At 33.8% G+C, this 16,669-nt stretch overlaps 1 protein-coding gene across 1 annotated transcript; it reads right to left on the bottom strand.

Moving 5' to 3' along the window:
* Positions 1–3,522: 3,522 nt before the first annotated feature.
* Positions 3,523–4,959, bottom strand: LOC112014210 (anthocyanidin 3-O-glucosyltransferase 5). Its single transcript, XM_024046589.1, has one exon. It carries the CDS (start codon positions 4,957–4,959, stop codon positions 3,523–3,525), a length of 1,437 nt encoding a protein of 478 aa, XP_023902357.1.
* Between the last annotated feature and the right edge of the window lie 11,710 nt (positions 4,960–16,669).

Genomic DNA, 16,669 nt, shown 5'->3' with positions numbered 1-16,669 from the left:
TTGGGTTAAATGAGCATCAACCCAATTAGACCCAATAATTATTGGGTTTTAATTAAAAACTCATTGAGCCCAATTTAACCCAAAAATAATATTATCAAATTCAACCCAGACCTTCCCATTAAAAAAAAAAAAAAAAGAAAAACCCAGCCCTCAGACATTTTAGGGTTTCACAAGGGTTTTCTCATTTTCCCTCATGTTCTCGGCCCCAATCAAGTTTTAGTCAGAAACCTAGCAGTTTCATTGAGAGATTTTCAGATAAAAAAATTGCACAAAAAAAAAAAAAAATCAAACACCAAAAAACCCATGCGAAGAACCAAAAACACCAGCACAAAAAAAAAAAAAAAAAAAAAAAAAAAAAAAAACAACAACAACAACAACAACAACAACTTATCGAAAACCCACAAACCCAACAATCCAAAACCCATGAACCCAGAATTCTCTCCATCGCCGATCACGGCGCGTTTTGTTGTCTGCCTTGATCGAGCACAGATCTTTGAAGAATGCGGTCCGCTCGATCGCTCCGCTAAAGCAATAGATCTCCGTCCACGAGAATATCCGTCAAACGCTTCGTCAGCCCAATCTCGCTCCTCGACTCGTTGTTCTCCCGCGAACCGCTCGAACTCACTCTGGATCTAACACTACACAACGAAACTGAGTCCACCATGTCGTATTAGTTCACGCGATCTTGACCGTCAATCTTCTCGTTAGCCATAGCAAATGTCTGAGAAAAAAAAATTAAAATTTCTCAGAAAGTTCGAATCAAATCTCAATAGGAAATCAAACAGAGAGAGCAGAATTGAGAGTTTTTTGGTCAGAATTGAAGTAGGGAGGTAATGGAGGAGAAAGAAAAAGAAATTTTAGATCAAGAAAAGTTTTTTCTTTTTCTCGGGAAAGTCTTTTTTCTGGGAAAGTAGAGTGGAGCCACTTTTTCTCGGGAAAGTAAAGTGAAGCCAAGAAAGTATGGGGTTTTCACTTTAATGGCATTTTGGTAATTTGGATAATTGGGTGAGTTGGGGTTTACCCATAATAATTGGGTTGGATTGGATTTGGGTTAGAATCAATTAGTTAAATGAGTTTTAAACGGGTAAATGAGTTTTATATACCCAACCCAATTATGCCCACCCCAAACCCATCCATTTGACACCCCTAGAATATGATCCATCAGTCGAGTTGTCAAAAAATACATCTATTATAAATATATTGAAGGGTACAACATTAACAAAAATTGCTCCACGATAAAAATTACATATTCTTTACATCATATTTTATGGAACATGATAAATTTTGAAATAATGATGTAATACAATGTAAACTTTTTTTTTTTTTTTTTTTTTTTGAGAAAGCAATGTAAAATATTAAATTAGTAAACAGTGATTCAAGTCTTCTTTTACGGCTGAAAGCAAAAAAAAAAAAAAAAAAAAAATGGAAAAAACGCAAACGTGCAACGCAACGCACGCCCCAAACGGTCTCTTAGTGTGCGTTTGACTCTAAATTAAAAATCCAGCTTATTTTAATATTTAACTTATTTTTGCTACAAATAAGCTTGGCGCCTACTTCACAATAAGACCTCACTCTTTTATAAGATTTTCAAACCAAGGTTTTTCCCAAATTACTCAGTTATGGAAGCCAAGGAGTCAAGATCCAGGTCAGACGCTTGGAGGAGCATCTTGTACGGTAGGGATGTATTGAAGAGGGGGGCAACGTGGAGAGTGGGGAATGGAGAGTCAATAAAAATATGGCAGCACCACTGGCTCCCTAGGAAGCACCCACCACAAGTGACATCGGCTCCTATAGCATCCATGGAATCAGCCACAGTAGCTGAATTGATAGATAACAACACATGACAATGGAACAGTGATGTTATTGATGGAGTTTTTGCCGAAGAGGAAGCTACCCTGATCAAACAAATTCCACTCAGCCGTATTGCATCAGAAGACACTCTTATATGGCCCCATTCACAAGATGGCAGGTACAACTGTAAGTCAGGATATAGGTTCTTGAAGGAGGAAACTTAAGCGCCACCTTCTTAACAGCCCCAAAATGTGGATTCAACACTATGGAGAAGATTATGGGCTCTCAGGGTGCCTAACAAAGTAAAAAATTTGTTATGGCGTGCTTGCCGTAATGCGATGCCCACCAAAGCGAACTTGGTGCGAAGAACAATTACCAACGACCCGTTATGTGAACGATGTCATGCTGCCCATGAAACTCCATTGCATGCTCTGTGGACATGCAAAGAACTCGATATTGTGTGGGATACTCACGACAGTGGGCCTATTCGATGTCAATCAAATTTCCAGGATTTCAAACATCTATTGTCCACGCTACTGCAGTAGCTTAGTGATGTGGAAATGGTGGCAATGATAATGTGGTCTGTTTGGACACAAAGGAACCAGATTCGGCTTAACAAACAGCACTCTCCACCAGATAGTCCAACAATCCAAAGATTGGTATAATGAATTCCAAGCTTGCCAAGTATCTTTGAAGGAGAATACAGCTCGTATCAGGAAGAGATGGAGACCACCACCAGCGGAGATGGTGAAAATTAACTTCGATGGTGCGGTGTTCTCTGACGAAAATAAGTTTGGTCTCAGCGTGGTGGTCAGAAACAGCTCCGGTCAAGTGATGGCTTCCTGCTCCAAGCTGGTTCACCAGGCGTATGACAGCAACGAGGTCGAAGCAATGGCAGCAACATGGGCGTTGTCTTTTGCTACAAAGATAGACATCAACAATGCGGTGTTGGAAGGCGATTTCTTACTGGTTATGAAAGCTCTGACAGATCCCGAGAGTTTCATGTCCTCCGTAGATCCGTTCATCAATGATGCTAAGCACTTCTCAAATAGTTTTAAAAAATTACTGTACTCTTATGTAACGAGAGATTGTAATAATGTTACTCATAGTCTGGTCAGACACGCAATTAATGTTTCAGATTTTTTAGTATAGATGGAGGAAGTTCCTCCACAATTTTCCCATGTACTTGGAGCTGATTTAGCCCGTTTATTTTAATGAATTTACAAATTTCCTCCAAGAAAAAAAAAAAACTTATTTTTGCTACTATTCAGGAGCCCAACTGCACTTTTTGGTACTATTTGTAGGTCTCACTGTACTATTTCAGTTAACTTTTACTTTTATCTACAGTATTTTTAACAAAAAATTTTCAGTTTCAGCAAAAAAAATAGATCTCAAACAAACATTTATCTTAAAATGATCATGTGTGAGTTTGTATCTCACTAAGTGTTCATGTATAGGTCTTGTATCTTGTTTAATGCGCATAGTATCAAAAACCTTTTCTTTTCTTTTTTTGAATAATTTAATAATCAAGACTGAGAGGGATTTGAAACGTAAATATTTCAATTACCAACACCAATATTTCAATTAGCAATACCATAATATGCCAATTAACTACAAAGACCTTGGCACTTCGAGAGAAACTTTAAACATTGGCAAATGATACACCATATCTTATCATAATCCTAAAAAGCATGATCACTCATGGGTTATGGGTAATGGAGCTTTCTTATTCTAGAGTTGCATGTGGGCCTCAAAGCTTTTTGCCAATTCAGACAGTGCCCTGTAGGAGGAACCACCTTTGCACATAGCTTTCTCAGCACTATATTTCAGTTCATTAACCCTATCCCTTATTCCATGCCCTTCTTTGTCTACCATGATCTTCCTTACCTTATTTTGTATCTCCTCCCTTCCCACCACTTTGTTTGATGGCAAAACCTCCAATCGAACTGCCATTCCAAATTCCTCTGTAAGCATCGTAGCAGTCATCTTTTGCTCTGCAAAGAGTGGAAATGCAATTATAGGGATACCCTTCAAAATACTCTCCAGTGTTGAATTCCATCCACATTGAGATATAAACGCTCCAATAGAAGGGTGGCTCAAGATGTCCACTTGTGAAACCCAATCTGAGATCACAAATCCAACATTTTGGATCCTTGACATGAACCCTTCGGGTAAGTACCCAAATTGGTCATGATTTTCATCACCACTCCTCCCTTTCAAATATGCCTTATCCCCAGATTCCTCAGTGGGTGCATGTACCACCCATATAAACCTCTGCTTGCTCAACTCCAACCCAAAAGCTAGCTCAGTCGTTTGCTCGTGTGATAGTGTTGCACCACTCCCAAATGACACATACACCACAGAATCATTTAGTTGCTTGTTTAGCCAATCAAACAGCAAGCCACTCTTGGACAAGTCACTTGATTGTGTTACAACTGGACCAACTGGGTACACTGGTCTCTCCAATACACAACCAAGTAGTTTATCATCTCTCAAAGCTGCAAATGTTTTAGGCTCAAGCTCCTCCCAAGAGTTGATCAAAACCCCATCACTCATTCTCAGCCTAATCCCTGCACGCACATACTCATCATATTGTTGATTAGTCCGATCCAATAAAGGATCAAACAAATCCTCAACACGAATAGAAGCACAACCTGGAATCTTCAGTGGCTCTTTTTGGTGAACATACTCACCCTTCACTTCCTTATCTAGTATCGGAGTGTATATAGTCAATGAAATTAACCATGCATGTACAACAGGGAAAACGTACTTTGACATGTTAAACTCCTCAGCGACTGAGAAAGCATCGGTTCCAAAAATGTCAGTGATGAGAACCGAGGGACGTGGCTTCATTGTAGCTATTGATGACCGAAACGCTGGAACGATTTCACGCATTATTACTGGGAGTCTGATGCCCATTGTAGCATTTGGATCAATGAGTTTTGTGATGTCAATTTGGGGGAGTTGCACAACGTTGAAGAGCCCATTGCTCATTTCTGAGATGATAGTTTTGGACTGTTTTTGTGATAAGTGATCAATGCTGACAAGGAAGATTGTGACTTTGAAGTTGTGGTGAGTGGCAAAGAGTTTGCCAAGACCGAGGTATGGGATCATATGGCCTATTCCTGGGAGAGGAAGTAATGCTACATGAGGCTTTGAGGTTTCCATGGATGTACTTATTAGAAGAATAAGTGGGAACTGTAGACACAAAAGGCAAAATGGTGTGGCAATGAAGGGGCTATTTTACAGAAATGATACTTGGTTATATAGGAACCAGTATCATGTGATGTGAACTATCAAACTTAGGTGCTCGGGAAGCAATGCTCCCTTATCTCACATGGGTGGATCTCATGGTGGGATTGCTAGCACTGGCTAGTAGGATAAGTTGATAAGGTCGTACTCTCACACAGGTGGGTCTCATGGTAGGGTTGCCAGCACTGGCTAGTAGGATAAGTCGATAAGGTCGTACTGCATCTGATGTGCAAGCGTTTCAAAATTTACAAAAATTTACTCTCTTTTTTAATATATTAATATATAAGTGATGTGAATGATTGTTGACTTTGGTACCAAACTTATTGCACACCTTAGCAACTTGTCAGCACTTTAATCAACTTTTCAGCATTTAAAAATTATTTTAATCAACTTTTCAATACCTTTTACACAATTTACTAGCAACTTTTTAGTCATGAGACCCACAAATTTCATTTTTTAATAATTTTTTCATTAAAAATGAATCTCAAGATATTATTCACACATTTAAAAATTATTTTATTATAATATTTTTAATTTTTAGCTGTATCCAAACAAACCCAATAACTCAAGTATTTATGTCAATTTTTCCTCGAAGTGAAAAGTGAAAACTACATGCGAAAGAATTAAAGAAACATTGCAAAAAGGTGCTTTTTTTTTTTTTTTTTTTTTTAAGAAACCAGTCAACCATCAACTCAAAGTTGCTATCAAGTAATTAAAGAAACATTGCAAAAAGGTGCTTTTTTTTTTTTTTTTTTTTTTAAGAAACCAGTCAACCATCAACTCAAAGTTGCTATCAAGTACTACAAGAGAGTTGACATCATATGGGATGTCCTCCGTCCAAATTTTGGGTACAGAACAGAACTTAGCTAATTTAGCTAACCTGTCAGCTACAGTATTACCTTTCTGTTGCACATGTGAAAAGGAGCAGTTCAGAGGTGTGAAGTCAGTTCAATGGCGTCCTCAATAATTTGCCCAAATGAAGCCAGAGAAGGTGGGCCATCTTTGATGTAGTTTATGAATGTTGCCGAGTCCCCTTCAAGCAGTTACAGATGTGCTTCTTTTCTTTTTTCTTTTTTAATGCAAAGCTTGCCATTACAAACAGACAAGCAGAGAAAAGGACAACAACAGAGCTCACAGAGAAGAAACATCCGGTGCTAATCAGTACAATCAGCTTGAACAATATTGACTATTGAGTACGTTGAAAACATATAGCAATAATGGTGCTATTACACAGATGCTACTGAGTTAGATAGGAACCGGCCGGTACCATGGATCCATTTAGATAGCACTTATTGTTGTTGAAAGTTGCTAAAAACTAATTGTTGCTAAAAACACTGTAGCAAAATAATTTTTAAATGTGTAAATAATATTGTGGGACCCATTTTTAATATTAAATATTGTGTGAACAGTGCGTAAACAATGCATGAACAGTGAATTTTGTCCCCCCAAAGTCAAAAATGCCGGCCAAAAAAAAAAAAAAAAGAGAAAACGTGAAGATCAAAACGCGCCGCAACAAAACTTGCAATCCAAACCCACACCATGTGATGTGAATGACAATCAAATTGGGTTTAATAGCACTGGCAAGGAGCATTTTAATTAGGTAATATTGTGTGTACCAAATTGCTATTACACAGATGCTACTGAGTTAGATCGGAACCGGCCGGTACCATGTGATGTGAATGACAATCAAATTGGGTTTGCTAGCACTGGCAAGTAGCATTTTAATTAGGTAATATTGTGTGTACCAAATTTTATAAAAATAAAATTAGCATTTTAGGTGATATTGTGTGTACCGAATTTTATAAAAAAAATTTACATGTTTAAAACTCAAAGAAATTGAAAAGAAAAAACTGAAAAATGCCTATTGACTTCGTACATTTGTTCTTTCTCCACACACACACACACACAATCACTAACTTTGGTCAGAGACTCAGAGTGGTTTGTTAAATGCTAGAACTGTAGCATCAAGTATTGTTAAAAAAATACTATTTTAACACATTAAAAATATACTTTTTCTATTTTGACACAATAATTTATAATACATTCTATATCACATGCTCTATTCTTTTTACCACTTTATTTAAATATTCTTTATTTATTCTTTTTAATTATTTATTTATTCTTTATTAGAGGACTTTGGTCGGTATTCAAAGGTTGAGAATGAATTTGATGGTGAGACTATGAGTGGCTGTGAGAGAAAAAAAGTAAAGATATTTTACTAGAGAAAAGAGAAATGTAAATTATGGAATATAAATATAAATATAAATATATATATATATAGACACACACCTGCAAGGGACATATTGTCATACTGACATGCATGCACTACAAGAAAAGAGTCTACTAGCGAGGGCCATATTCCCTCGCAAAAATTCAAATATCGTCGCAAAAGGCTATTAGCGAGGGCATATGGCCCTCGAAGGCCGTCGTATTTGCATTTGTTACTAAAAGAGATTTTGCAACCATACCTCGAGGGCATATGGATGTTACTATATGTATCATTTTCAAAATTAATGTGCATGTCGCCACGTCGGTGAAATTATTCAATATTCCTTTGGGAAGACACGTCACTTAGTTTATGGGGTACCCTATTTGAAGATACTTTGATTGAATGAGGATCTTTGATTTTTTTTTTTTTAATTAATTATAATATTTATCAAGAAGAATCAAAGTCCTTCTACTTAGGAAACTCTATCACATTAAATGTGCGTTTAGATACCGCTTATTTTGTTGAGAATTGAAAACTGAAAATAATAAAAAAAGTTACTGTTTGAGTTTTGGTTACTGTTCATATGCCTGATTGCACTGTTCATGTCCCATGAACAGTGCAACAAGCATGGGACTTAAAAAAAAAAAAAAACACACACACACACACACACACACACAGATGCCAAATCCAAACAAACACTAAATCCTAACATTTTAAAAAAAAATATAAAAGTCCAAATCATGTTATTTCAATATTCTACTAACAGACTCATTAAAAAAAACAATTTAAAAAACAAAAACTCAAACCCCAAAACAATGACAAAATCTAGAGATCTATAAATTCGAGAGAAAATCACAGCATTCGAACATTTCAATGTTTTGTTACAACAAGTGAGGGAGGGAGACTTATACACTGGTTTTCTTTATAAAAGAAACTAAATAATTGCATTGAATTATAAAGTTCTTGTTAACAGGATTTTAATTTATAAATGCTCAAGTTAATAATTAAAAATATTCATTTTGAGTTAAGTTTGGAAGTGTTAGAAAAATACATATTTATATCGCATACAAAACATACACAGCGGAAAATTAACGGATCTACTTCATTCGCAATTAATAACATGTATTATGTAAGTTTCAGAATTTAAGAATAAGAAAGCATACCTTGGTGCGGTGAAATTCAAAAACAAAAGATTAGAAGTACTTGGGAACACTTTTAATCTTCACTTTAATTTCACTTTATGCCTAAGAAGTGTGGTCTCTCAATCAGTTTCCAAGGGGAGAATAAAAGAATGTCTTACAGTCACACACACACACATTTCATTCCTTATATAAAACTTTTAATAAAAACTCTTATGAAATTATGTATGTTTCTCTCCTTATATATAACTGATTATCTAATTGGGCTAATCTTTTGGACTATTCCAATTGGGTTTTAGTATGTGGCTTGGAGTGAGACCAAAAATGAACAAATAAGATACTAGCTCCAATAGGTCTTGGGCTTTTCTGTCAACTCTTGACGAGTCCAAAGTTACCATTAATTATATTCAATACCACTATATGAATATAATTGCACTCTATGCCTCATTAATAAATTATATCCCAAGACTTTATTATACATGCAACTCCTTCATTAAAAATATTTGTATTAATATAAAGTCTTGAAAGTTGACTGCCACTTCGAAAATTACTACATCTTAATCTTTGAGTAACCGATTTAATCATTTAAGTTATTCATCATATATTTATAAAATTCAATTTCATAAATATATACTTTAGTATTGAGCCAAACACTCTGAATAACTAAACCCATTAAACTTATCTCAATGGAATATTTTATATCTCCGTTAAGAGATTATGAATTCAATCTTAAGAATATATGTTCTATTAACATTAAATGCGGCTACCCAACATACTGAGATTTTGATCGTGACTTTAGATCTCACTCATGATATATCAAAACAACCTACACCTCATGATTAGATTCATTATTCTTTCAGGATTTAGAGTTGATGTAAACAGAAGTAGTGAAATTTATTATTCATTTGACAGTCGTTAGGAGAATAATAAATCTCACGGCGGTCCAGTTCAATGTCTTAACTCTTAAAACATATCAACTAGAAGTCTCCACTTCCATGATCAAGACAAATCATCTTAGTTGATATATTATAATCTTCGCAGATAAAATGCCCAATTTCATCACCGACTACGAACTAAAATTCTGAATTTATGAAGAACTTGTGATTTATATCTTTTGTGACTAAATCACATACTATGCATCTCATGGACTAGAATAATGTCCCATTAGTTCATTTATAAATAGTCTCATATAATTAAACAATTTAATTATTTATGAAATGCCAATAAATTGGATTTTAGGGCATAAACCCCAACAGGAAGTTCACTTATAAATATTATCATTCTCGTTCTCTCCTTCTTGCAATTTTACAGGGAAAAAGAAAAAGACTTAGGGTTAAGGTTGAAATTATCTTGGCTAAGAGGACTTTACTTTAGAGAAATTAAAGAACATGTTGCATAGGTAGAGATTCACATCCAATTTTGCATTTTTTATAAACTACATGTTCTTAGACTATTCACAATAAATTAGGTAAAATACTATTTCAACCAAAATATGCTTAATAAACCCCTAAAAATGATCACATTGGATTATAAATCTATTAGCTAAAATGGATTTTAATTAATGTGTTCTTGACTTTTGAGTGGAGTTTGTGTTTATGTGTGTTTCTCACCAAAAAACAAAACAAAACAAAACAAACAAACAACTATGCTTCTCTAAAAATTGATAATTCTTTAGCTTAGGCAATAAAATAATTGAATGTTTGTTCACTTGGTTCCACGTTCCAACGTCTCACAGCTTTTTATTTTGCACATGCTTTCTTCAAAATACTCTCTCTCTCTCTCTACACACGTGCGCGCACACACACACACACACACATTATAGGGTAAATTACAACTTACCCACTTGAGATTTGACCGAAATTTAAGTTGCCTACCTACTGTTTGAAATCTCATAATGCAAGTGTTCCACTAGATTCTTTTATTTATCTTATTTGATCTTGTATTTTTATATTTTTTGTGTTTTTAGAGGAGGGAGACATAAAAGTATAATAAAATTACATATTGAGCCATATTTTTAACATAAGTGGGTTACAAAACTCTAACTGAGCTAATTTCAGATGAGTGAAGTGTCAATTTTCAAATTACCGGTAGGCAACTTAAATTTTGTCCAAATCACAGGTTGGTAAGTTGTAATTTATGCTATACTATAAAATTGTACATACATTAATACTAAAGGTACGTCTGGTACACTGAATGTAGATTATTATGAATAATAATATTTATTACTGAGAATATAAAACATTGTAATGAAATAACTATTACTATCCATGAAAGTTCAAATAGAGTATAAAACACCAATGAGCGTTTACTCCCATATATAAAATTACCAACACAAGCTTAAAATCAAACAATATATGTGCAGAATATGAAATATAAGTTATAACCAAATTGGTAACATACTCTAAACCATAATTAATTACAAATACAGCAGCAATTAAAAAGTAAAGAGAAAGGAAAGAGAGATGCAAACACAAAGATAACACGGCAATGTGTTATCGAAGAGAAAATCGAAGTACTCAGCGAAAAACCTCTCCGCCGCCCTCCAAGCGGTCAATAATCCACTAGAGAATAAAGTTGGAATACATAAATAGCAGAAGACCCTCTAAGCCTAATCTACCTAGTGCACCTAAGCTCTCCAAGCTTTTTGCTCCAACAGGGTTACGCCGAACCTTATCTTCTCTAGCTTACCGGATCCCGCAATAAGCTCCATATTGCATCCACCATCCTTGGCATCTTCCAATGCTTCCCAAAGCTCCAAAAACACTCTCAACACTCTAAATGGGTGTAGGTAGTATTTGGGTACAAATCTCCTCTCAATGGATATAACAATGGGAGAGGGAATGAGAAAAGACTACAAAGATTTTTCTCTAAGAATGAGTACCTCTCTCTAATAGGGTGGGTGTGTTGTAGAAGCCTCTCTTAGGATTTTTCTCTCAATAGGCTCCTTACCATTTTTGTGGGTAATGAGGGTATATATATAGTATAGGTGATGGACAAATAGGTTACACTAAAAAATCCTCAAACCAGTGTTTTTCACGAGTCACTCGCGGGTTGACTGAGTCGCAGAAATAGCGAGCACATGTCTCTTCAACTTCCACAGCTGGCTCTTAACTCTTCAGCTTCTAGCATGTGCTACTCATGTGACTTTTGACTGTCTTGATCAAATCTCCACCACTAAATACTAAACCCATTACAAATAAATCTCACAAAAATACAAGGAAATAAATTTATGTAATTGCAACACTTTTCGTCATGGAATAAGCCAATACAAATGTTATGAGAAAAATCATAACTTAACAATCCATAAATTTGGTTGTTACATATGAAAAGCTTGTAAAAGATGATATATAAGGAAATTTTATATTTGTGGAAATATATTTATTTTAAAACTTATTATATGCACCACCGAATAGCTATTACATCCATTTTAAAGAGGAATAATTATTCTTCAATTTAAAGAATAGTTATTTCGTAAGTTCTAGTTAGTTCAACTGGTAAAGTCTTTGATGATTGAATATGAGATTTGGGGTTCAATCTCTACCTATACCAAAAATTGATTGGTGTCTTGATTTGATGATAAAAAATTATCATTAAGAGCGAACACCATAAGTTAAAACTCTCTAAAAAAAAGAATAGTTATTACCCAAGAATAAGTATTCTATTATGAAAGCTATTATGGCATACCAACGTTATTTATTTTTTCTTTTTGTGAGAATACTTTTGACTATATTAACGTATGCATGTAATATTTAAATATAATGCGGATGTGAATGCATTTAATTTTCCCCGGCAATATTCTCAAGGGTCTCTTTGTAAACCAAGGTAAGTGAGGCAAGTCCAAGTTTCTATGCATTGAAATTGTCTTGGTCCTTGATAATTTTCCACTATAAAAACAAAAATGTCTTGGTCGGTCTGATAATAACAGTTATGCATGTTTCACATAATGCAGGCAAAACCATCCAGCAACTTGCAAATTGCAATATAACTGGGGGCCTACGGCCTAGGGGGAACTAATACCGAATTTAGAATTGCATCATTCTAATACCGAATTTATAATTGCATCATTCATGCACACTAACTAGTTTTTCCTTAAAAAAAAAAAAAAAAAAGCCACTAACTAGTTAATTAATAATCTAAAATATATACCAATTGCTTATAATCGAAACTTATCTTAGGATCTGACTTTTGTTTCTCTAAAATATATAATCAGTTAATTACACCACAGTCCCCACTAGTATATTTTTGTTTATTATAATAAGTAAAGGTATATAAAAAATAAATAACAATAAAAGGTAATCTCACTTTTTAAGCAAGAATTCATTGGAGATGACAAATATTGTAGATAAAAAAAAATAGTCCGAAAAGTTAAAAAGGGATCTACTATCTGTGTTAATGTGGTTCATGATGTCCCATCAAAAAAAAAAAAATGTGGTTCATGATGATATTGGGTATTGATTTAGTCAAGGATTCGCTCTATCAATAAATCATGTCACTTTAATTGAAACGTTTAAGCAAGTTTATATTTGTTAAATATTCCAAGCCCAACATAAAGATATATATATATATATTTTTTTTTAATATAAGTTTTTGCCAACCTAAAGATAACGAAAAATAATAATGATATCTTGAGTTAAGATCCGAGTGCTCTCTCTTCCATAGAAGCTTAAGTGCGTGCCAAATGATCAAGTATTAGATTTTCCTTCATTTCTTCTTCATCTCCTTTTTTTTTTTCTTATTCTTTTTTTTAATTAAGGGGATACATTATGCTCTTAAAACATTTGATTAATCGGTTTGGTAATCACTAGACCATGCAACACTTTATAGTTAGGACTTGGAAGTGGCATCACTTAACTACAATAGTTAATAGTGTCCAAATATTATGATCAAGAATCATCTGCCTTATGCTAGTTACAACATAATGGTAAACATTGAAGCAAAAAATATGAGTCTTTTATCCAAGCATGAAATGGAGGCTGGTACACAAGGAAAATTTAAATCAAACAAAATGCTTGAATTGGCGATCTACAATAGCCAGGAAAGCAAAGGATGGTCAATCAGTGATTTGGAGAGGCCTAGTTAAAGCATGGCCATTGTTTGAGAGGGGTATGGATCAAATCCTTTCAGATGGCTCCAAGGTTCATTTTTTATCAAATAACCAATGGCTCCAAAGTCCATTTTTTTTTTAATCAAATAACTGGTTGCATATAGGTCCATTACATTTCTTTAATAATAAAAGAAGGAGTTCATATGTGCGGTTACTGTACCCAGCCCACTTAAACTTTACTCATGAATGACGTGAGACCACCCGTGTAATAATGATGCTAATTATTACTTAAACCTACATCCTCAGAGTTGCAAAGTGATGGATCATAAGAACTTCCTACCACTATGCCACCTCCACGTGTAGTGAATCAGCTCGCTACATAGTTACATTGAAGGCCCCTTAAGCAAAGAGAAGGAGAGCTTGATGTGATAAGGTAGGTTTGAGATGATATTGGGAATTAGGACCTTAGCATGGACAACATGGTATCCTTTGACATCTCACTCTATTACAAATTACAAAAGACTCATTAATTCCATTCCAAAACCAACCCTAAGATCGAATCTTTCAGATAGAATCACATAGACTCGTTCGAGTATGGGAGACTTTGATGTGACAGTTGCATACAATTTGGAATTGGATGCCAGAAAAGGCAAAGAGGACACTTTGATTAGAAATGGTTATGGAAATTAAAGTCCCTATCAATGGTGAGGAACTTTAAGTGTATATTTTAAACGAAATTTGATCAATGAAGTTACAAAACTAAAGGAATATAATTATGTTACCATGTTACCATAAAATAAGTTTGTATTGCAAGAATTAAACTTTTTTTTTTTTTTTTTTTTTTTTTTTTTTTTTTTTTTTTTTTTTTTTATTTTTTTTTTTTAATCAAATAGCTAGTTGCATATAGGTCCATTACATTTTTTTAATTAAAAAAAAAGTTTATATGTGTGGTCACTGTCCCTAGCCCACTTAAACTTTACTCATAAATGACGTGAGGCCACCTATGTAATAATGATACTAGTTATTACTTAAACCTACATCTTTAGAGTTACAAAATGATGAATCATAAGAGTTTTCTACCACTATACCACTTTCACGTGTAGTGAACCGGCCCGCTACATAGTTACATTGAAGGCCCCTTAAGCAAAGAGAAGGAGAACTTGATGTGATAAGGTAGGTTTGAGATGATCTTGGGAATTGGGACCTTGGCACGGACAGCATGGTATCCTTTGACATCTCACTCTATTGCAAATTACAATAGACTCATTAATTCCATTCCAAAACCAACCCTAAGATCGGATCTTTCAGATAGAATCACATAGACTCGTTCGAGTATGGGAGACTTTGATGTGATGGTTGCATACAATTTGGAATTGGATGCCAGAAAAGGCAAAGAGGACTCTTTAATTAGAAATGGTTATGAAAATTAAAGTCCCTATCAAAAGTGAGGAACTTTAAGCGTATATTTTAAACGAAATTTGATCAATGAAGTTACAAAACTAAAGTAATATAATTATGTTAACGAAATTTGATCAATGAAGATACAAAACTAAATGAATATAATTATGTTACCATGTTGCCATAAAATAAGTTTGTATTGCAAGAATTAAACTTTTTGTTTTTTTTGGGGGGATATGACAGGATTTGAACGATTGTTCAATGATAGTTATTCTTTATTAGCAAATAAAAGCAAAATCAGTTTTTAGGCAGAATTTAAATCTAAGTTCTTTACCTATAGATAAAAGACTTTATCGATTAAACTATACCAATTCTTTGTTACATATGTATTGTTATTTCATTTTCCAAGCAGAGGGCAACTTTGGCATTCTATATTCTGCTTCTCAAGCACTCTTGAGGAAGAGGACTTAGAGGACTCCAGCTTGTCACCTTTAGAGTGCTCAATTCAATCATTTGATTATTTGATCCTTCAGCCTCTATTATTAATTGCAACTATTTTTTTAACAAGATTAATCAGTAGACTTTGATTTGCTGTCCCCACCTAATTCTTCAACACAATATTATTCGGTTAAAAAAAAAGGAAGAAAAAAAAGGAAAAGATGGAACAAATCCATGAAACTTTAAAAAAATGTGGGGTCAAATGAACCTTTTGATAAGAAATGAATTGGAAGGAAGCAATGATGCTCCCTCTTTTAGTCTAGTCTTCCACCAACCTTTATAAAGTAGGTATTTTGGGAAGGGTAGTGGAAACATCCACCTATCTGAAAAGAAAAATAAATATGATAACTCGTGCTAAAGTTTATAGAGAAGAATCATGAAAGCTTATATTCATGTCTTTAGAAAAAAAAAAAAAAAAAAAAAAAAAAAAGAAGAAGAAGAAGAAGATAGAAAGAAAGATGCTATGGTCATCCTTAGGACTATAGCTGTCTTCTTACGCTCTCTCTCTCTCTCTCAATTTGTTGATCTTACTTACAAAAATAGAAATTTTAAGAAAATATTATATAATAAATTGTTATTTTTTATATAGACAAAGTTTAGCTACAAATTGGTTGTAGCCTAAAATTACAATCTTACTCAATATCTTTTTATTAAAGGTGAATTTTGACAAATCCACTATTGGATTACATTTTCTTCTTATATCCTCCATACTTGCAAAATTTCTAAAAAATTAAAGATTAATAACTATGTCATTAATATATTGTTTAAATTGTAAGTTTTTGTAGTTTAAAATTAAACATAAAATATAAGTTTATAGATTATATAATAAATAATATCCGATTGACATAAAATTTATTATGTGTATTAAAAACATGAAGAACATGCAATTTAACGGTTAGATTTTCAAAATATGCAGTAATGTTTATTTTATTGAATAAAGTTGTAACCTTAGGTTACAATTAATTTTGTAGCTAAATAAAATATAAAGTAAATTAGAAAGGTACTAACAACTTCTTATTCTTTTAACTTTTTCAAGTGTACTATATTTTGAAACATTTCAAAACGGAATAAAGGAGTAATAATATAAGGCAACAGGTGTTGCAGATTCACCAATCAATTCCAACCCGGCTGGCATTATTGTTTTATTTTTTTCTCTATTCCTAAAGCGAAATAAATTATTTTACTAATTTTACAATTTGGTAGGTGCAAAAAACTTTACGGAAAGATAGATAAATATCTTCCTTGTGTTGGGATCACTTTTGTTACCTTACCATGTATAGTATTTTGGTTGGCTTGCTTGGAGAGTCTAGTTCACTTCTCATGTCAGCATAAATAAAT

The sequence above is a fragment of the Quercus suber genome, unplaced genomic scaffold, assembly GCF_002906115.3.
Source record: "Quercus suber isolate HL8 unplaced genomic scaffold, Cork oak 2.0 scaffold_39, whole genome shotgun sequence".
In the NCBI taxonomy this organism is placed as follows: domain Eukaryota; kingdom Viridiplantae; phylum Streptophyta; class Magnoliopsida; order Fagales; family Fagaceae; genus Quercus; species Quercus suber.
The sequence above is the reverse complement of the archived record's forward strand: the minus strand, read 5'-3'. Positions and strand labels throughout refer to the sequence as shown.

What these genes read in the sequence shown, in the direction of transcription:
- LOC112014210 (XM_024046589.1), bottom strand. Translation starts at nt 4,959, where the DNA reads ATGGAAACCTCAAAGCCTCATGTAGCATTACTTCCTCTCCCAGGAATA.